Source organism: Crocuta crocuta, unplaced genomic scaffold, assembly GCF_008692635.1.
Source record: "Crocuta crocuta isolate KB4526 unplaced genomic scaffold, BGI_CrCroc_1.0 scaffold216, whole genome shotgun sequence".
Classification (NCBI taxonomy): domain Eukaryota; kingdom Metazoa; phylum Chordata; class Mammalia; order Carnivora; family Hyaenidae; genus Crocuta; species Crocuta crocuta.
In genome coordinates this window covers 11,057,138-11,080,566 of record NW_027531504.1, presented here as the reverse complement: position 1 = coordinate 11,080,566, position 23,429 = coordinate 11,057,138, and the positions used below count along the sequence as shown (strand labels likewise).

General features: G+C 38.9%; 1 protein-coding gene and 1 pseudogene across 2 annotated transcripts in view; one reads left to right on the top strand and one right to left on the bottom strand.

The window, feature by feature from the left end:
- The window catches only part of POC1B (POC1 centriolar protein B), a 95,213-nt gene that overhangs the window by 8,751 nt on the left and 63,033 nt on the right, over positions 1–23,429 (bottom strand). The window contains exon 10 of one of the 2 annotated variants that reach the window (XM_077772157.1): positions 8,455–8,573. The exons of the other annotated variant lie outside the window; for it this stretch is intronic. Within the exon in view, the coding sequence (XP_077628283.1) occupies positions 8,457–8,573 (117 nt within the window). The 3' untranslated portion in view covers positions 8,455–8,456. Of the gene's footprint in view, positions 1–8,454; positions 8,574–23,429 lie in introns of those variants that run through there. 2 annotated transcript variants of the gene reach the window in all.
- LOC144238384 (heterogeneous nuclear ribonucleoprotein A1-like) lies at positions 9,236–13,088 on the top strand (annotated as a pseudogene).

Sequence of the window (23,429 nt, the reverse complement as noted above, 5' to 3'; positions counted from 1 at the left end):
CTGATTAGCCAGAGCCAGTATGACCCATTCATTCATGCTCCGAGCTAAGGGAAGGGGGGAAGGAACATACAGAATTTCTCTACCTGGGTCCCCAGTGGCAAAGATAGAAATGAAAGCCCCATAAAGAAATACACAAAGGATTTGCTGCTAAGTCCTGCCTATTAATCACAGTCTGCATTCCCGATCCTGGGCAGTCATCTCACTGATTGGGAACAATGTGTGGATGGCCATGTACAATGATCCTCATCCCCAAATAACTAATTCCTCCTCAAAGAACAGACTTTTAAAAAAAATTTTTTTTAACTTTGCTTCTGCTCTGCCTGCAGTGCCTTTTCTGCCCTTCTAGCATGGCTGAATCCTTTTTGATCTCCAAACGTCTGCTTAATTGTCACTTGAGAAGGTCTTCCCTGATCACCTTACTGAAACTGGACCTTCCATTCTCCAACATGGCACCCTGAGGTTTTTCTCCATAACTGGTCAGAGTTGGTGTCTAGATATTTGTTCCTGATATAATGTCTGTCTCCCTCACTTACCACTACATCCCCCCCCCAGCACTTGGCAGGAACTTGAATCCTTTTGAATACGTTAACTATTTGTATGCAGATTTTATTACTGTTCTCACAGATGGAAACCAAACACTCTATATATGACCAAGGCAGTCTTCTTCATATGGGTCACAACACGGCTCCGTAAGTACATGCAAATATCACCTGTGATGCTGTGGCAACAGTACCAGCCATTCATGGGAAAAGGCCTCGACCTAATTAAGAAACCTGTCGTTGAATTCTGGGGCTTTGCAGCCAGGGTGGTTAGTGAAGAAAGGGTAACAGGAAATGGACAAGGAAAGATTTTAAGACCTAGACAGTCTAGGGAATAAAAGATCTCAATACAGTCTTAATAATGCTTTTCTTGTTGGGGCCAGCATCAAATAAATTACTATGACATGACATGTGGAGATGAATAAAACACAGAAAAGGGTATGGGCAGAGAGAGGGGGAAAAGTACTAGAACTCCATCCCACATTAGCCACTGTCTCTCAGAGGTACTGGAATCTAGAAATTAGCATATTTTTTCCCACGAACCAACCCTGACTTTTAATCCTATTTGTACAAGGAAAGAGAGAGACGTATAGCATGGGGAAGTTTTAACACACTCATTCATAAAAATAAAAAAAGAAAATGAGGAAGGCAAAAATATGTGATTCTATGCCATCCAAAGTCCAGCAAATGAGGCTTTGGTCCCCACTGCTCTCAGTGCATGAGGCCCTCCTCTACCTCAAAGCTGCTGGCACTCATGTCCTGGGTAAATGTTTACCAAGCACCCACATCATACTAAGCATTTACCAAGGTTAAATTTTATGTCGCCGACCAAAAAGAATGAACTCTTGCCATTTGCAGCAACGTGGATGGAACTAGAGTATATTATGCTACGCGAAGTAAGTCAGAAAAAGATAAATAGCATATGATTTCACTTATATGTGGAATTTAAGAAACAAAATAGATGAACAAGGGGAAAGGAAGGACAAATAAGACAAAAAGGGAGAGGGAGGCAAACCATAAGAAACTCTTAAATACCTACAATCTGACGGGGTGCTGGAGGCATGCTGGGTGGGGGAGCTAGATGGATGGGCATTAAGGGTGATGGGCATTAAGGAGACTACTTCTTGGGATGATAACTGGGTGTTGTATGTAAGTGATGAATCACTAAATTCTACTAAAACCAATATTACACTATATGTTAACTAACTTGGACTTAAATTTTTTAAAAATTGAAAAAATATAAATGTATGCGTGGTACAAGAGAAGTCTGCTCTCGAGAATCCTCTGTTGTGGTGAGAGAATTAAGACAGAGCAAGGCCCAGAACCCCTGCAGCGCCTGGCACATCACTTGCACTGCAGAATGAACAAGAAACACAGGCAGACAAATGACTAGAAGACTGCAGAAAAGAGCAAATGCTTTGCTACTTCATAAAAGGAAGAAATCACACTTCGTTCCCTTATCTCTTTTATTGCTGACACTTGAAGTACAGTGAGGTATGAAGAACTCCCTCGGGGGCTGAGTTAGCAGACGAAGGTCTCCGATGGCAGGCGTTAAAGCTACAGCAAAGGGCAAGGGAGATGTGGCACCTTCCTTCATGGAGCTTACAGTTCTCCAAAGAACCACTGCCTCCAAAAGGATGGCAGGACAATCACCACCCCTGTTTTGGACAGGCCCATGGCTGCCATTGCAAAGATGGGAAATGCAGCCTCACCAACTGCATGAATAAATCTGAGTGGCCGAGAAACCCTATTTCTACAGGTTAAAAGGCTGGACTCCCCATCGGAACATACGAAATGAAACAAGAAGTACAGAGTTGACTGATGCAAACAGCTTTGATGGTCCTGAGAGCTAGATACAAAGCCTCTGACATTCTAGGGTCAAAGGGCTCTTAGCAGGTTGTATAGATGCCATGGAAAAATTAATGCACAATTTTTCACTCATCAATACATTAGAGAATGAATTTTTTAATACATTAATAGAAAGTGAAAATTGTGGCACCTGTAAGCAAATTTTTTTCCACGAAATTAACCACGCATAGTGTAATCAAGGTGGACACATCTAAACTACTACTATTTATATAATTAGCAATGGGACATTCAAGATGCTGTGGTGCTCTATTACACCTGGAGGCTCATTTTTATATTCATTCCCTTCCTCTCCTCTCCTCTCTTTCCCAGTCCACCCCCTCTTGCTCCCCCACCCCTTCTTCTTCTTCTCACCTACTCCCTGTCTGGGTGAGCAAGTCAGAATTAATCACTGGGGCCACTTCACTCATAAGTCGTCATTCCTGCCATCAGTAGAGCACTATCATTTCTCGTTATATTTGTGTTCATATGTCTATATTCCCAACTGGTTTGAGAGGCAGTCTCTTGAGGTCAGTAGCCATAACTTGACCATATTTTTTCCTCAGGTGTCTAGCACAGTGCATGAGACACTGATAGGGCTCAGCAGTTGTGGAACTTTGATTCTCAGTCACTGAATTCACTGTCCTGGATCAGTTGAACCATAAACAAAATACAAATATTGATAATTTGACAGTATTTGGAGAGAAGTAAAAACCCAACATTTTTACTACTAATAAAAACTTTTAACCCAAAGTTAAATAATACCATTCTCTACTAAAAATTACTGTCTGAAATGCCCCCTCAGAGGCCCAGTGAGGGAGCAATGGAAGCACTTATCACTTAACTGCAAATCTGCAAATCACTTCTTGATTTTTATCCACACTCCCTCCAGCATACTTGATGGTTCCTAATGGTCTACCATAAAGACTTTCTGACAAATATTAATGCAAAAGTAGGCATTTCACATGTAAAGATAATCAATGACTTGGACTTCAGGTATATCTTTAGTAAATGGGTTTTAAAAAGTCAGTGTTGGCTTATAACTAAGAATTTTAGTCATGGTTTAATTCTGTAACTAAGGAACAAAACTGACAAAAGCCAGAAAAATCTATCCAAGATTGGTCTTGACCCCTCCAGCTAATGTGAGTTTCCCATCACTGAAAATGCTAAAATAGACTTGTGATGCTCACTTGTTAGGGATATTAGGAAAAATATACAAACATCAGGTCAGGAGATTCTACTGAATGCCCTTCAAAGTCCTTTCCATTCTGGACATTCTGAAAATTTTATATCACTACACACACACACACACACACACACACACACACAGATGCCTGCCTGAAACAGACTAGGATAATAAAAAATATCTTCTGCCTGGACAAAAATAAAGGTAACTATTACTTTTCAAATAAAGAATGGTTTATTTATTTTCAATAACATTTAGAATGCAAATCTGAAACGTCAATAATCTCTATATGCAATCTAAAATATTGAAGATATAACAATCATTCAAACAGCATTATTTTACTTAGTACCTACACGCCAGAAAAATTCTAAATGCCAGAGATACATAAGTGCATTAGTGTCCTACTGCTGCTGTTAACAAATTACAAGTTTAGTTGCTTAAAACAACACAAATGTATTATTATCTTAACGTTTTGGAGGTCAGAAGTCCAAGATTGGTTTTACAGAGCCGAAACCACGGTGCCAGGAGAGCTGTGTTCCTTCTGGAGACTCCTGAGGAGAGACTGCCCCTTGCTTTTTCTGGTTTCAAGAGACTCCTGCCTTCCATGGCTCCTGACTGCATTACTTTAATCTCTGCTTCCATTGCCATTTCTCCTTCTCTAATTTCCATGCCTCCTTCCTCCCTTCACAGGCAACCCAGTGTTTATATTGGGCCCACCCGAATAATCCAGGATAATCTCCCTAACTCAAGGTCCTTAACTTTATCACATTTGCAAAGTCTCTTTTGCCATGTAAGAAAACACATTCCCATATTCTGGGAATAGAAACATGGACGTCTTTAAAGGACTATTATGCTGCCTACTGTAAGGAATGAATAAATGAGATCCCATTGACATGATGTTGTAATTAAGTGGGTGAAACAGGAAAATAAATATACAGGTATATGATGTAATGTCAGGTAATGACAAGGGTTATGAAGAAAAATAAAGCTGGGTAATGTACTATATTATGATATAGCTTCACTGATGATGTATTTTTTTTTAATGGGAAAGGTAGAAAATAAATTTTAAGCATGTCAAGTTTGAGATGCTTATTAGGCTTCCAAAGGGAATTGTCATGAATGTCACTGGAAGTATAGGATTCTACATTTCTGTGGAGAAGTTGTGGAGAGTGATTAGTGATATCTATTTACCAGTTTTTATAAATGAACAGCCAGAGGAAGAGATACACAGAGCAAGGTCTGGAAAAGTCCCAAGTACAGGAGCTTCTGGCACCTTGAAGTTGGGGTGCTCGGCATATAAATATTATAGCCATGGGCCTATGATCACTTGGGGGGGGTGGAGTCAAACAAAACAAGAGTTGCAAAGACTTCAAAAGGCAGGAAGAGCAGGGAAGGTGACTAGTGGCCCATGAGGTGGGAAGGGTACTGGGGCCCAGAAGCCAAGTGATGGAAGACTTTCAAGGGGAAGGAGGAGCTCACCAGGACCAAGTGCTGTAGAAAGCCCGAGATAGATGGATTCACTGGGGCCATGACACAGCAGAATGGTGGAGACAAAAATTTAATTGAGGTGGATTCAGAAGAGTGGAAAATGTAGAAATAAAGATTGAACATAGGCAGCTCTTTTGGGGAGTTCTGCTTTAAAAGCGAGCAATGAGACAGCAGCTGGAGAGGGATAAGGGGTCCGATGAAGTTTTCCTTTTTAAAGATGGTAAATACATTACAAATGCTTGCTGATGGAAAAGATCTAGTAGTAGAGGCAGAGCAGTGATGTCACAGGGCCGCGAGGTGATAGCTACTCAGTGAGTGAGGTGGCTAGGCAGTACTGAGTGCCCTGAAACTTTGTGTAAATAAACTTAAGGTGCAACCAGTCAGCACGGCTTTCTAGTCAAAATCAGTTGCTTGGGTGCTGGTGCAGAGTAGGCAAAGAAATAGATTTAACCAGGTTGAAATTGTGTGGGTGAGTACAACAGAGGGACGAAGTCCGGGACTAGAGCACGGCCATGATAATGGACTACAGACTCTGGGGTAAAGGAAAGGGACACAGACACAGGAGGTGGGCAGTGACAAGGCAGGAGGCTCAATGGAATGGAGACCTTTCTGGAGTGGATGAATTACCAAACCTGGAGGACTGGAGGAAGTGGTGGCCAAAGAGTAGGAAGCTTTACACTGAGTTTGCCATCAGCACAAAGGATTCAGACAGTCGCTGAATTCATCTGAGATTCCTGACAGAGAGAAAACGGCTGTCTTTCAGGAGTGACTCAGAGCATTGCTCTATCTTTAGCTCTCTCCTTCAGATCGGAAGCCTGTGGTAACCAAGGAGGAGATGAACCAACCAGGGAAACAGAAAAAGGAGCTATCGAGTCACCCATGTGGGACTGTCACAGGACACAACATCAGATTCATTCGCAATTTCTGAAATTACTAGGAAGGAAATCCCGCAGGAGATAACCACGTCTCTTCTGTTGTGACTATCTGCACAGTGCCCTGTGTAACCTTGTAAAAACATACCCACCTGCGCCGGTCTTATTGACTTAAAAGTATCTCTTGGATAAAATCAGAGGATGTCATGTGAAATTTGTGTCTCCCAAACTAAACTGGCTGAGCTGAGAAAGACTTCTGCTTGTCCCTTGGGAGAAATCATTGTCTTTTCTTCAAAGAAAGAGCCTTCAGGCTTTAGGGGTAAGGTTTTACAGACGGTTTTGATTTTCCTTCTTCAAACCAAATTGGAAGTTTTGTTTTTGTCAGAAGACTTGAAAAGCACATCCCTATGCACCTATCAACTATAACATCTGAATGTTTAATTCAATCCCCTTGGAAAAGGCACCTGTGGCAACAAATCAAGTGTCTGTCTTTGTCTCTAATCTTTATTCTCATCTCTAGAGAAGCTTAGTAATTTTGAAGCCACGAAATGTTAGGCTACAACAGCGACATATAAAATCTGTACAGAAGTGGGGCGCCTGGGTGGCTTAGTCGGTAAGCGTCCGACTTTCGACTTTCGCTTAGGTCATGATCTCACGGTTCGTGGGTTCGAGCCCCGCGTCGGGCTCTGTGCTGACTGCCAGCTCGGAGCCTGGAGCCTGTTTCAGAGTCTGTGACTCCCTCTCTCTCTGACCCTCCCCTGCTCACGCTCTCTCTCTCTCTCCTAGAAATAAAACATTTAAAAAAAAAAAATCTGTACAGAAGTGTCCTTATATGTTTCACCTCTCACACGATTAGGCAAACACCAACTACGACATTTCACTCTGTTTAAAAAAGGTGCGTGCATGTGTGTATCTAAATTTTGAGGCAGGTAATGGCTTATGTTATACAATGGTGTATTTTTTAAAGATATTTACACTCAAGTATTGTATCTTGGAAAAAATGTAAGTCTGACTTGGAAAGTCATATTTGGTTTAGTTTCACCTACATGTCTCAGAAGAGCCACCTGTGCACCTTTTAGAAAACTGCCCCTTCTCTGTGTGCACAACAGCACAGCAACCAAGAAAAATTAAAACATGAGTGAATAAGAAACCTCACTGCAACACTAACAATTTTTTTAATCTTTTTTTTTTTTTTTTTTTAGGTAGGCTCCATGCACAGCATGGGGCCCAATGTGGGACTGGAACCTGAGATCAAGACCTGAGCTGATATCAAGAGTCAGATGCTTAACTGACTGAAACACCCAGGTGCCCCATTACTAACATTTTTGAATGAATCAGTAATCGTCTTTTATCTAACTGGTAACTGTCTTCTTTTAAAAGTTCCAACTATGCTTTAAACTTTTCAATAAAAACATAGACATAATAAAGCAACCCTCTCCCCTACCTTAAGAAAGAAAGTGGACCCTTTTCTGATCTTTCGTCTTTTCTTTCCCTCTTAAAGGATACCACCATCTTGAATATGGTATCTATCATCCCTCCCAATTCACGCCCCATTACTTTTTATAACATCTGTAGATATCCCTAAATGATAGAATGGGTTTTGCATGTATTAGAACTGTGCATAAAAAAATGCAACAATATATTATATCCTTTCAGAACTTCTTGTAAATCAACATTTTTTGATTTGTCTATGGTGATACAGCTAAGTCTAGTTCACTTCTTTTCACTATCAAATAGCATTCCACTGATTGACTTTTCTACAATGTATCTATTCTTTCTACTCCCGTTAAGTGCTACAATGAGCCTCTCATAAATGTCTCCTGTATACACGTGCAACAGTTTCTCTAGCCTGGAAAAGTCATAGTTTTACCAGATATTGTCCAAAATATTATCCAAATTTATTCTCATATAAGACAATATCCTCTTTTTCTACAAAATAAATATTTCATATTTCATTGTTAGACATTTTAAATTTTAACAAAATTATGGCCAGGAAATGGAATTTCATGGTTTTAATTTCACTGCATTTCCATGATTATTGGTAACATGAACATATTTTATATGTATATTAGCATCCTTCTGTAAATTGCCTGTTTAAACCCTCTGTCCACTTTTTAATTGTTCTACCTCTCTTTTTCCTAATTTAAACTATCCAGAATGTTCTTTATACATTCTGGATACCAGTACTTTGTTGTTTGTATGTATAATATGTCTTCTACTCTGCAGTTTGTCTTCATTTTTATTTTATGGGATTGTCTTTATTCACACAAGTTTTTGTTTTAATGTAGTCAGATTTATTAAACCTTCTTTTGTAATTTGTGCATTTTGTATTGTGTTTAAGGAATCCTTGCCCACTAGGAATGTAAAAATATAGTCTTCTGTTTTCTTTTAGATGTTCTGAGTATTCGTTTTCACATTTAAGCCTTTAACTCCTCTGGGATTGATTTTGTTTGTGGCTAAAAGTAAGAAAATAATTATATATTTTTTCCAGTTAGCCAGTTGTCCCAGCAACATTTACCGAACAGTCTATGTAGTGACCAATCCATCTTCATGTGTCTGCAAAGCCAGGGCTTTCATATACCAACCATCTGTAATTGTGTGGGTCTGTTTGTGTGCTCCCCATCGTGGACTCTCTGTCTCTCCCTGTAACGTTAAAGTTCATTAAAACATTAAAGTTTCATTAAAAATATTACTGGGAGGAAAATAAATAAATCTTTAAAAAGGTGGGAGGCACCTGGGTGGCGCAGTCAGTTGAGCATCTGACTTCGGCTCAGGTCATGATCTCATGATATGTGAGTTTGAGCCCTGCATCGAGCCTGCTCTGTCAGCACAGAACCTGCCTTGGATCTTCTGTCGTCCCCTCTCCCCTTTCTGCCCCTTCTCAGCTTGCGCTCTCTCTCAAAAATAAATAAATCCTAAAAAAAAAAAATTACTGGGAGGTTTATTAGAATTGCCTTGAATTTGTAGATTTATTCAGGAGAACTAATACCTTAATGACATTGGGCCACCTTATCTACAAACATGGCATTCCAGAAATGCCATGTAATGTTTTATTAATTTCATGTTATCCTTACATGAAGGCCACTCTGCATTCTCTGTATCATTTCAATTTTAGAACATGTGCCTCAAAAGGAAACACTTCACTACCATGTTAGTATCATAATAGTTATTCAGACAGTGCCTAATTTACGATGATGTTTCAAATTACAAATTTTCAACTTTATGATGGTGTAAAAGCAATACACATTCAGTAGAACTACACTTCAAATTTTAAATTTTGATCTTTTCCTGAGCTAGCAATATACATGAGGTATGATGCTCTCTGGTGATGCTGGGCAGAGGCAATGAGCCACAGCTCCCAGTCAGCCACACAACGCCAAGGCTAAACAACTGACACACTTTCAACCATCCTGTTTTTCATTTTCAGTAAAATATTCAATAACTTACCTGAGATATTCAACAATTCATTATAAAATAGGCTTTGTGTTAGATGATTTTTGCCCAACTGCAGGCTAATGTGGCATTAGCACATTTAAGATAAGCGAGGCTAAGCTACGACGTTCAGTAGGCTAGGTGTATTAAATGCAGTTTATCAGGATTTAACCATGTTGTTAAGTCGAGGAAGATCTGTGCACAGAAAGCCAACTGAATCAACAAGTCAAAGTATATCCGCAAATAACCATCCTTGGTGTTTTTGTGAAACATAAAGCTATCATAGAATCAGGGGCACTAATTAGAATATCTTTTTGAAAAATTATTTCCTGAGCTTGCTTATTCTCTGAGATAAATAACACCATTTCTTTCCTACAGGCCCTATCTTCTGTTCCTCAAAACTCTTCACGTGCCAGATTCGAAAGAAGTGAGCTGTGTGTTAAAAGTCATGAGATAATTCTTTTAAATTGTACACACACAGTAAATCATGCTTTGCTCACTTGAATGAGACTTTAGCTCCCTTACTCTACTGTTTTCATGCTACGAAGAGGCAATTTTAAGACAAGAATTTATCCAATCATTTAACAAAGCTACAATTCAGAAAACTGGCAAACTTTCAGAACATCTTTTAGAGAGCAAATATTGTATTTATTTATTTATTGTTCTATTCATCATGTAGCATAATGTGAATATTATAGTACAATTAACAATAACTGTGATTTTAACAGTTATATATATTCACAGCTGGGTATGAGAACCACCCTTCTGTCTATTTATTATTCATTAAATCTTTCAAAAAACAGAGTGAAAGCTTTCTATGAGAATTCAGTATACACAGTGTACATTGTATTAGTTGACTTTAATTTGCATTTGCTAAATAGTGAAGTCTTTCCTTATCTTCCCCAAATAGATGAAATTTGACCCTCATCTAAAGCTCTATAAAAACTCAACTTTACTTCTTAAGGCAATTAACAATTTTTCCTTGCATTTCTGCTATTTGTAACATCATATAATTTTCTCTGCTATAATATGGTGGCCATGTGAATGAGACATCAAGTCACATAGACCATTAACCCTGTATCTTCTGTGTATTAACTGTATGATGTGGGACAAATTACTTGACCTGTCTAGGCCATAGTATCCTCATCTATAAAATGAAGAAGACAATATTGAGCTACATTATAAGGTTGTTGTGAAAACGTAAGTAAAGAGTTTAATATAGGAGCACCTGGGTGGCTCAGTCAGTTAAGTGTCCATCTTGGGCTCAGGTCATAATCTCATAGCTTGTGAGTTTGAGCCCTGCATTGGGCTCTGTGCTGACAGCTCAGAGCCTGGAGCTTGCTTTGGGTTCTGCCTCTCTCTCTGTCCCTCACCTGCTCATTCTCTATCTCTCTCTCAGAAATAAACATTGAAACAAACAAACAAGTTTAATATATAGTTTGTGTTCACTTACTTACCTACCATCATCAGTATTATCTTTTTTTTTTTTAATTTTTTTTATTGTTTTATTTCTGAGAGACAGAGAGAGACAGTGTGAGCAGGGTGGGTCAGAGAGAGAGAGGGAGACACGGAATCTGAAACAGGCTCCAGGGCCTGAGCTGGTAGTCAGCACAGAGCTCGATGCAGGGCTTGAACCCACGAACCATGAGATCATGACCTGACCCGAAGTCGGACGCTTAACCTACTGAGCCACCCAGGAGCCCCTCATCAGTATTATCTTATCATGTCCTCCCCCAAATCTTCTACAATCTAAATTGCAAGTTTCTAGAAGGGAAGAAGCCACAGCTACCTTCCTTTACAAGTGACACTTTGCTGAATAACTCCTATGTTTAAGGCTCACATAAAGTAATTAATAAAATTTGTTGAATTAAAGATATTTCTCTAGCCATTATACTCCAAGGATTTTAAAAAATTCTCCTCTTTATATATCTGGTTTCTCAAATGAAATAATAAGCCATAGAAGGGCAGGTGGCATTTCAATAAATAAATGAATAAACCATAATACATAAATGCTAACTGATGGTAAAGAAATAAGTATATGCTGAATACACATGTAAAATGAAAATCACTGTTTGACAAATCCAAAATAAAATATTAAGACATTTTCAGATGTAATTTTAAAAAAGAAAAAACAAACAAACAAGGTTTCCATTGCCAGGCTGCTGCCTGAAAAAATGTATGTAATAATTTTTAAAAGGAATTTAGTAGGCAAAGATACAACATCTATTTAAAATTTTTGGTCTCATCATTTTAATGGATAAAAAAATGGTTTCCTAATTATAATACAGAAAGCCAATCTAACATCAAACATTTAAATAAATGTATGAATCCCATCTAAAATATTTAACCCCTTGATGAAGATTACGTAACTGGACATAGTTGAAAATTATGGTATAACACCTCCAGGAAGAACAGCGTATGAATAGAATATCAGTAACAGATATTTCATTATAAACAACTGAAAATATGATGCTATGATAACAGTGTACTGTTTGATAGAGATACAATATTTTTCTTTCCTACATTTTTGTGTGTAGAAAGATGTGGGTGTTTCCCTCTTTCTTATTTTGCCGGTGGAAGAAACCCAGAAACTGAAGACAATAAAAATAATGACTGCATTTATAGAGAAAGTTTTTTTTTTTCTCTTTGAAACTAATTACCATCGGGGAAAATGGCCCAGGAGAAATAACTTTCAAATACTGTGACAAGACACACTTTCTACCCGTTGGACACTGTTGAGTAAAGCATTGTTAAGGTCTCCCCTCCTGCCCCATCAGCCTAAGTCAGTCTCTCCAAGAGTCCCAACAGCTGTGGATGCTCTTCGTTGGAGATTTGAACTTGGAAACAACTGATGAGAGCCTGAGGAGCCAGTGTGAGCAATGGGAAATGCTTACGGACTGTGTGGTAATGACAGATCCAAACACCAAGCACTGCAGATGCTCTGGGTTTGCCACATATGCCACCGTGGTAGATGCAGCCACAAATGCAAGGCCACACAAAGTGGATGGAAGAGCTGTGGAACCAAAGAGGGCTCTCGCAAGAGAAGATTCTCAGAGACCTGGTGCCCGCTTAATTGTGAGAAAGAGTTTTGGTGGTGGCATAAGAAAAGACACTGAAGAATATCACCGAAGAGATTATTTTGAACAGTATGAAAAAGTTGAAGTGACTGACATCATGACTGACAGAGACACTGGCAACAAGAGAGCTTTGCTTTTGTAACCTTTCATGACCATGACTCCTCTGTAGACAAGACTGTTATTCAAAATTACCACACTGTGAACGGCCACAACTATGAAGTAAGAAAAGCCTTATCTAAGCAAAAGATGACTAGTGCTTCATCCAGCCAAAGAGGTCAAAGTGTTCAGGAAACTTTGGTGGTGGTCATGAAGGTGGTTTTGGTGGGCATGAGACTTTGGTCATGGAGGAAACGTCCATGGGTCAGGTGGCTTTAGTGGCCACCGAGGCGGTGATGTTGGTGGCAGTGGGGATGGCAAGAATGTACTTGGTAACGATGGAAGTCATTCAGGAGGTACCCGGAGCTGCAGTGATTTGGGTAGCTACAACAATCAATCTTTCAATTCTGGACCCACAAAAGGAGGACATTCTGGAGGCAGCATCTCTGGCCACTATGGCGGTGGAGGCCAATACTTTGCCAAACCACAAAACCAAGGTGGCTGTGGCAGTTCCAGCAGCAGCAGTAACTATGGCAGTGGCAGAAGGTTTTAATTACTGCCAGGAAACAAAGCTTAGGAGAGGAGAGCCAGAGAAGTGACAGGGAAGCTACTGGTTACAACAGATTTGTGAACTCAGCCAAGCACAGTGGTGGCTGCAAAGAAGACATGTTTAAGATAATACTCGTGTATATGGGCAAAAAACTTGAAGACTATTCGTGATTAACTGTATACAGGTTGTTCTACTTTCTGTTCTGTGAAAGATGTAAAGCATTCCCAGAAAAGGTTTTAGTGTAGGATTTTTTGTTTGTTTTTGTTTTTTACACCCTTGCTGCCAAATGCTAAATGTAATAGTCTGATTATGGTGCCAAATCAATATGTCTTTTTAAAAATGTGCTGTGTAAAGTTAGTTTACTCTGAAGCCATCTTGGTAAACTACCTCAACAATGTAAAGTTAGAATCTCTTCAGGGTGATACCAGGTTCCGTTTGAGATTTATTTGTGATGTGCCTGGACATGAAATCCAGTCTCCAGAAATCTTAGTGCAGTTGAACTGACAGTTAATTTGTTGTGACCTGGAGTTCACGGTGAAAGGGTCACCCAAGGAAAGCTGTGGAGTTTATTTGGTTATTAATATGATTGCTGGCACATCCTATGCAATACATCCAAATTGAATTATGGTATCAAATATAATTATAGATGTGACTAAAGTTTACATATCATCTGTAATTGTGCACAATTAATAATATTATATCCTCTTGGGAAAAAAAAACAAATACAGTCATAAAATTCAAACATTCTTTTCACAGGTGTCGTGAGTGAAAGAGAACATGAACCAGATTCTCTAACTGTGTAAAAGAGTGGCTAGCAGTCAGGATAGTTTGTGTGCGTACGTGCACGCGTGCTCTCTCTCTCTCTCTCACACACACACACACACACACACGAAGAGGCAGGAAGTTCTTAAAGAGGAAGCTGTGCCAGCACTAACGCAGGTCCAATACTTACAGCCATCAAACACGACCAGTGTTATCTGCTCCATGTTTCAGTCACAGTATGTATCAGATAACCAGCATTTCTCAAAGAAATAGTCTCCTAATGATCCCTCCTGATGAAAGGATGGTATTAATGCTGGTCATCTGTTCATCATAATCACTACAGTATTTATTATGGAGTGAAGTTTAGGGATTATCCTGTGTGGCCTTATGGCTTGATCAATCAATTAAAGATTCTCAAATCTGTATCAGGACTGGATACTCCATACCCAAGCTCTATTTCCTAACTTGGTAAACGGTGCCAATATTTAGCCAGCAGCTCCGAATTTAAGACCAGCCACCTCTTCTTCATTCCCTATGTTACTGGTCTAGATCAAGAACTCTTCACTTTGTATCTGGATCACCACTGCAACTGCGCCCTAGTTTCTATGCTGCCAGTCTCACCTTCCTCTTCTCCTCCTTTTTCACATTTTCAGTGTATTCTGAGATTCAAATTTGCCCATCACTCTCCTGCTTAAAATCCTTCACTGGTCCTCCTAAAGTTCTTAGGGTGAATTCAAACAGCTTCAAATGGTATTCAAGGTCATTCATGATACAGACAACCAGTAATGTCCATGTTTTTCTGAACTCACCATCCCCTCTCAAGCCTTCTTGTCTATGTAGAAGCTGAGCTATGTCCTTGCTCTCCATATAAGGCAGATTCTTAAAGAATCTGCTCAGGGATCAATCCTGTTTGGGAGGTTATTTCTGATTAAATTTTCTGTCCCCCATCCTAATAGTCTGCACGCACATATGTGTGCCTGCGTGTGCGCACGCGCACACATACACACACACACACACACACACACACACACACACACACTCCTTATTTAGGTACTCTGCTCATGCACTGCCATAGCAACTTAGGCATATATCACTATTTTTGGACTTAGTCTTTCATCTGTACATTCTCACTGCTTGGTATATGACAATGCTCAGCAAATGTATTGAATAAAAAAGGAAAGTATAATCTATATTAGTTGTCTTTTTTGCTCACCTTTCCCCCTGTACTCACTGTTCAATTCACTTCATACTGGCTTGTACCTGTATTACTCCATCAAAAAAGCCCTCCAAATCTCAGCTAAATTCATCAAACATTTTCCAGTCCTTCACATGGCTTTCAGCTCTGCTAAACCTCACCATGTCCTTGAAACACTCCTCCCTTGGCCTCCAGGACACCACACGCTCCCTCCATCCCTGGGCTCCAGTCTTCTTTTCAGTTCTCCCTTGGGTATATCAGCTCCCCTGCAAGCCAGGCTCTGCACACACAGTTCCCTCTGTCTAGGACCCTGCGGTACTTCTAACCCTCTCATCTCAACCTCAGCTAGAGCTTCAGATCAGCATTTCCCAAACTTCACTGTACATGTAAACCACCTGCAGATCTTATTAAAATGCAGAGTCTAATTCAGTAGGTCTAGGATGGGCCTGGGGAATCTGTGTTTCTAAGGTCCCAGGTGATGCATGGATGACATTTTGAATAGGAAGACAAGTCAATGTCTCTGCAGGGGAATGTTCTGTGACTCCACCTCACCCCCACACTTGATGCAGTCAAATGCCCCCAACTTATACTCTCGTCATACCATGTAACTCGCCGTGACAGCTGTTGCTTACCATTATAACCTGCACGCATTCTTCTCCCCAGCCTCCTGCTCCCATTGGGATCTGGCACATTCATTTTTGAGAAATGAATGAACGATGCCTGTTGAGCCCACTCCTCACAGGCCAAATCACTTCCCCTCATGACACTAACACAAGGCTCACCACCCTGAGCTCGAGTCCTACACATATCCAGCTCATCTGTGGTTAGTCCTCTGAGCGATTTTCTATTCCTTCCCAAGTTTCACTCATTTGGGGTCTGCTGACCTATGCCCAAAGGGAAACGATTCCATATGTACTGGCCTTTTTATCATTATTACAAGTGTAGTTTTGGCCATAGTCTCCATGGACAGTCAGCCAGTACTCCAGATGCTCTTCTGCCAGGTATATAAGAAACAGAGTTGAAAAGAGCAAATTCTCTCCCACCCTGGTGCGAGAAATATTTCGGTGCCAGGAGGGAGAGAGACAGGAGGAAAAGACAAAAACTTTTAGTACATTCTGATTTTTTTTTCCATTTAAAATTCATTGCCTAGATTCTCATAAAATCTCGATCTTTCTTGAGTTTAGGGAAAAAACTGACTAAAAATACTACTGGATATATTATATAAGTTAATGGCTGGATACAAGAGCTAGAATATTTGCACGAAAGAATGGAAGAGCTTAGCTGCGTAAGACGCACGACAGGCCGGACCAACGCCACTGTTGCCAAGAGAACTGCCTGGAGGAAGTGCCAAAGCAAGAACTAAAAATAAACAAAACGTAGTTTGAGATATAAACTCCATGGATGTCATTTCCCTTGACTAATGAATATGTTAAAATAGGAACAGCACATGGTAGCACAAATAAAACGATATTAACACTTCATTAAAATGCTAATAATATATCTTAGAGAAATTTATTGCTCTTTAAATACAGAGCTTTAAGAATACTTAAGAGATCATTTATTTTATTATTTATTTGAAATTAAAAGAATTTTTTCCTCGGTTCTGTTTGGTAAATCTATTAGTATACTCACTTTGAAAAATGATGATGTATTTCTTCAGTAATCTTATTTTGTGTGAGATTGCTCGTGTCACTTAATTGCATACCAGAAAGTGATTGCTCTTTCCAGAGGTGGGAGTAAAGAAGTGGCCTCTGATACATTCATGCTCAAAATGTATACAGCCATAGTTTTTTTCTTTAAGTGGATTTTATTTATTTTTTGTTTATTTGAGAGAGACAGAGACATTGCGAGTTGGGGAGGGATGGGGAGAGAGGAGAGAGAGAGAAAATCCCAAGCAGGCCCTGCACTGCCAATGCAGGGCCCGATGCAGGGCTTGAACCCACGAAGCTGGAAGATCATGACCTGAGCTAAAACCAAGAGTTGGATGATCAACCACCTGAGCCACCCAGGGGCCCTGGTAAATAGCCACAGTTTTATGCATTTATAACTAACAGAATACTTACACATATAAATGATTTCTTAAAAAAAAAACATAACTTTTAAAATGGCATTAACATCTTGAATTTTTTTCAGTAATTTTACTATGTACTGAATTATACAGAAAGTACACCGAATTTTCTCAAAGTACAAATCTGGGAGAAAACATTTCTTAGTCAAATTTTTCAGATTTTCAATTGATTTTCCCAAGCATGCAATGGTCTTCACTTTATCTTAATAATGCATTTCCAATCCCATTTCAGATAGGAAATTATTTTAATTATTTATCATCCCAAAATTTCATTAAGTTATTAGTTATTATCCCCAAAGTGCATATTTCAGAATTTGGAATAACATTTCTCAGCATGGTAATTTGCCTGATACTAGATGTCACTTAAAATTAATTCATTTTACATAATATAATTCTAGAGACTGGACAAAGTAGGGCACAGACCCACTTTACTGAACCTGGGGCTTCAAAACAGAAGTTGTCCAAGTGAACCACAAGATGCCCCAGCTACGGGGACAAGGTAAGATACTGTAACAGCTCTGTCACACAACGGCTCTCAGAGAGTAGATATGAGGGGGGCCTGGGGAGCAGAGAACGTGGGAGGACTGGATCCCTTGGAACTTTAGGTACTTGTGATCTGAGAAATAATAACAGCAAGAGACAAAGAAAGTTTGGAGGAGACGTCCGGGATTCTGCAAATAAGTGTATAGCTGCAAAAGTGCCTCAAATCCATAGAAACAAACAAATTATTAGGAGTTTGGGGATGCTTTTGAGCATTGCTCACAAAATTTCCAGCCCAGCAAACTAAGGATATTCACGAAGAAAAATGGCTCTGTTTAAAAATAAAAGTCAGTGGGAAAAAAATATAATAGAACATAAATAAATAAAAGTCAGTGAAAAACAGAATTCACTTAACAAAAATCACACGTAACAAAATGGGATGGTAACTGATGTTATCATCTATTCTACAAAGGAAATAAAACCTGCACACACCAATAGCAATAACACCACTGAAGAAAACTTACGTACTCACAATTCCTGCCACAAAGATATCCTTTCTTAAAAAACAATGAACAAAGAAAAAATGAAAATCAGTAATAGGATGAGGTTGGGGATCTGGGGTGAGCAGTAAAAGAAACCTAATGACAAAGCCCTGTCAAGGAGGTAAAGCCATTATATTATTATAAAAGGGATTTAAAGATATGATAGCTCAAATAACTTCTTACCAGGAAGCTATACCCACACAACGAGGCTTGAACAAACTATGATGAGCACGCTATATGGCACACCTCCTGGATAATTAATGAGAGACAGTGTGTCTTAAACACAATTCTTTTTGGTGAGGATTCTAATTCTCAGCTAAGGATGTGTGTGCTTGCTATAGTCTGGTATATGCTGAGGATTTAAGTACTTAGCAAGTGGGAATAGGTAATGTATAAAATCCCAAACTAGGCTCTGCAACCAATTACTTATAAGCACTAGGGCCTATTTCTCCATATGCTCCCAACAAAAGGTCCTCAATACTTGTCCTCAGTACTCCCCCCAAAGATACTCACTAGGCTTTTTTAGCTACTATATTACACTACAGTGAAAACATATTTACAGGATAAGCCATGTGGATAACAAGGAAGCCAAAACTAGGATACAAAATGACAAGTCATGTGGTCTGGGTAGATTAAGTATTTGGGGAGAAGTAGAATATAGGGTGTCAGAGTTTGAGCTCTGGACTTAGTCACATCTGGGCCCTAGCTTGCCTCCATCACTTCATAGTAGGTGTGACTTTGGGCAAGTTGCTTTAACCTCTTTGAGACTAATTTGTGGAGAGAGTCTATGTACATTCTTAAGGAGACAAAATGTTTAGTCATACATAAAATGGTGGCTGTTTTTATGGAAGCCACAGGCATGTAGGAGAAATGCTCCTAATGTCTATAATACTGCATTCCTGGATGAGCAAACACAAGATGGTAAAGTTGGCAATCCTACTCAAATTATTTTTTGAAATGAATGCAACACCCATCAACATTCCAAAAGGATGTTTTTGGAGAACCGGCAAAATAATTCTAAAGTTCATATGGATAAATAATAGGCCAGAACATCCAAGAAACATTTGAAAGAAAAGCTTGTCCACTATATTTTGAAGAAATATTTAGAAGCCACAATAATGAAAAAGGTGTGATAAAAGATCCAGAACAAACAGATCAGTAAGACAGAAGATGAAGTCCCAAAGAGACACAGTACATAACAATTTAGTTTTAAGAAAGTACAAATGGAAGATACCTTTGTTAACCACAAACCTGTACCTTATGACCAGAAGTAACTGATCTAGAATTTAAGATCTAATTGTCAAAAATAAAACCTTAAGAAGAGTAGCTAGGGGTATATTTGGGGATTAGGGAAGGACTTTCTCTGCATCAACTCCAAAGAAACCATAAAATTAAACTAATGATATTTTTCAAGAAGCTAATGCAACTAAACCTATCAACAATCAGAAAGAGAATTCAAGGGGAAATAACAAAGAAAACATACTGTAGATAGCAAAGGGGGTCAACCTTATTAATTAAAATGACTTAAGGATCTGGGGCACCTGGGTGGCTCAGTCAGTTAAGCATCTGACTGTTGGTTTCTGCTCATGATTTTGCAGTTTGTGAGACTGATCCCTGCATTGGGCTCTGTGCTGACAGTTGCAGAGTCTGCTTGGGATTCTCTCCCTCTGTCTCTCCCCACTCCCTCCCTCCCTCCTCTTCCTCTCTCTCTCTCTAAATAAATAAAATAAACTCTAAAAAAATAAAATGACTTAAGGGCCAATTTAAAAATGAACAAAACAACAGAAAAATGACCAAAACATACAAATAGGCAATTCTGAGAAATAAAAATGAGCAGAAATATGAAAACAAGTCAAAGTTCACAAGTCACAGTTCTTACCATACACACCAAAAAGGTAACCATAGGAGATAATAGATATGTTAATTATTTCAATTGTGGTACTCATTTCCCAATGTATTGATATATCAAAACATCACATTGTACATGTTATAAATATATCCGGTTTTTATTTGTCAAAACTAAATATTTTTAAAAAGCTCACAAGTTGCTAAAAAATAAAAATTAACATCTCTTACTAAAGACTTTTTAAAAATTAAATAGTTAATAAATATAACACCTAATATATATGTTTTAAAGTATAGGAAATGAGCACTCTCATATATCCTTAGTAGGAATCCAAATTTGTATACACATTCTACAGCGAACTTGACAGTTGTTTTTTTAAGTTCTTATCCTTCTTTTTTAATGTTTNGAGAGAGAGAGAGAGAGAGAGAGAGAGAGAGAATCCCAAGCACGTTCTGTGCTGTCAGCACAAAGCCCAAGGAGGGGCTCGATCTCATGGGCCATGAGATCATGACAGAAATTAAGAGTCAGACACTTAACCAACTGAGTGACCAGGGTGCCTCTAAAGTCCCTGTCCTTTGATTCAGTAATTCCTCTCACAGAGTATATTTCTTGGTTCCAAATCTACTGATTCAGTAATTCCTCTCATAGAGTGTATTTTTTGGTTCCAAATCCACCGATTCAGTAATTTCTCTCATAGAGCATGCTTCTTGGTTCCAAATCCACCATTCAAAACTTTGTTTGTGATGCTGACACTAGACCTCTGTAAGCTACAGCTTTCTCTTTCTCTTGAGTTCCCTGGGAAGCTCTGCCAAAAGGAGGCCAGAGATCAGAGGTGACAGGCTCTTCTCCCTGTTTGATTGCTGCGTGAGTCAGCCTCTTCCCAAAACAGCCATGACCCTCACAGAGACACGAGCACCAGGGACCAGTGCCTCTCAGGAGTCGGGTTCCAGTTCTGCTGGGTCTGTCCTCTGAGCCTGGAGGGCGGGGCCTCTTCTCCAAGCCTCAAGCCTCTACGAGCAGTAACCTTTTCCCAGGAGTCTACAGTTTAAATGTTAACAACAGCTGTCTCCTGTTAATTGTCTGTTTCTTGTATTTTGTGTGAGGGTGTACATGTGTTTTCTCATTTTTTTTTATTTACTATTTTTCATTCCTTGAATAATTAGAAAAGTTACTGCTATTTTTTCCCCAACAAACATATTCATACTACATACTGGTTAAACGCACACTCTCTAAAGCTAGGTAGAGTTCAAAATCGAGTATTGTTACATACTGGCTGGATGACCTTGGGTAAATTTCAGATGTCCATGTTAGAATAAAATACATACAAGATGCTAAAAATTCCACTAAATGGATAAACATATTTGTTTCTCTTGACAAAATTAGAATCATATTGCTTATAATATACTTTTTTCACTTAAAAGATAAAATTCATATTTAAAAACTTTGAAAAATAAAAATCATACTTCCCTATAAAGATATATAAGTGATTTTTAACCTCCACTTTGAAATAGTTTCAAACATACAGAAAAGTTGCAAAAATAATGAAAAGGACTCTCATATATCCATCTAGATTCATGTATGGACATATTGGCACATCTGTTATATCATTATCTAATTTTTTTCTGAATCTTTTGGGAGAAGCTATAGACACTATGCCTCTTTACCTAAATTACTATAGTGGGTATTTCCTAAAGACAAGACCATTCTCTCATATAACCACAGTATCATTATCAAAATCAGAAAATTTAGAATTGATACTATTATCCAATATTCAGCCCATATTACTTTTTTGCCAATTGTCTTACTCATGCCCTATATAGCAGTTTTCCCACTGACCCTGAATCAAATCCAGAATCACACATTGTATCTGGTTGTTGTTAAATATGGTATGGCTATATAAATATTCCATCTATTGATATACTATGCTTTTATTTAACTAATACTCTCTGAAAGTATTGATTTGTGTCCATCTTTTTGTTATTATAAATAATGCTGGCATAAACATAACTCGAATATGAAGTTATCTGAAGTCTTTGTCAGTACATCTTATTATTATTTTTTTAAGATGATTTAGGGTCTTTAGGGTGATCATTCAGGATCCAGCAGGAAAACAGAAATCACAGCAGCTATTTTAACAGAGAGAATTTAATATAGGGAACTGGTTAAACACATTTGGAAGTCTGTAAAGACTAAAAAGGAGCATGGAGGTAAGAAGAAATAGCAAATGCATGAAATAACTACTTTCTAGGGCTAGAGGAACAAAGGAAATAGATTGGCTTATTAGAAACAGGGCACATAGGGGCCCCCAGCTAACTTGAAATGGTTTGTTCAGAGGATAGAAGAGGAGTGTTCATTAAAAAGACATTCTGAAAAGGAAGAGGAAATGCCTGGCATTCTTTCTCCATCTCCCCTTCAACTCAGAACAAACAAGTAACTTGTATATGCTTTAGTAAAATAATCCTCAAATACATGAAAAGTAAAATAATTTTGCCACCATAAACACTGAAACCTAGCAAAATTCTGTAGCAATTTGGAAAGCAGTTTAAATTGTACATGTAATATACAAACTGGGCTTTGTAGTAACCATCATTACCTCATGGAAAGGAAAGAGAAAACACTACAGGAATTAATTTTTTTTAAATCAAGTCAAATTATACTAAAACATTCTTCAATTGTAAAAATCCATTTGAAATGCAAATGATAAGGGTCGGTTGGTTGGTTCAAAGCAACAAAGTTTTACCTATGCTTGAGAATGTATGGCATACCCATGTCTACCTCAGAAAGTAAAAGAAAGGAAATTGAAAGACAGAGAAGGAAGCAGACAAGGACCAGCACTGGGCCTTAATAGCCTGTTCACTTGGATTATAAGGGGTTTTAATCTCTCTGAAGCCCTAACATATTTTACAAGTCCTGATTTCATAAAGTCCAAACAAATGACTGAAAATTCTTATTAGCAGACTTGCTGACTTCCACCAAATAATTAACTATCAAGTGGCTAAATAGAGACAAGGGCAAAGCCATCTAGCTTTACTGTGTACGCAGCACCAAATAACTCAAAACCAGATAGGTAGAGATGTATAGAACAGCTGAAAGCTGAGTTCACTATTTTCCACGAAACTGACAGACCCACACGTGGCGTTTAGCTCCAGAGCACATCATCCTCTGGGTCAGCAGCAGGAAGCTCATTATGGGCTGACAGTCCAGGAGACGGGGCACTCTGCAGAGTGTTACTGTAGTAATTTCCTGTGTGAAAAGCTCACTGCTGTTCCTGCATTCCTCGGGGTGCATTTCTTCTCATCTCAGAGGATGTTGCTCTTCCACAGGAAGAGGAAGGAACCAGTTGTTACTGGCTGTGTGGGCAGAGAGACCGGCTGGGCATCTTCAGCATGCCTCAGTCTCAGCTGTGGGAACCGGGGGTGCGGCTCAGAGCCCCGGACCTGGACGGAGAGTA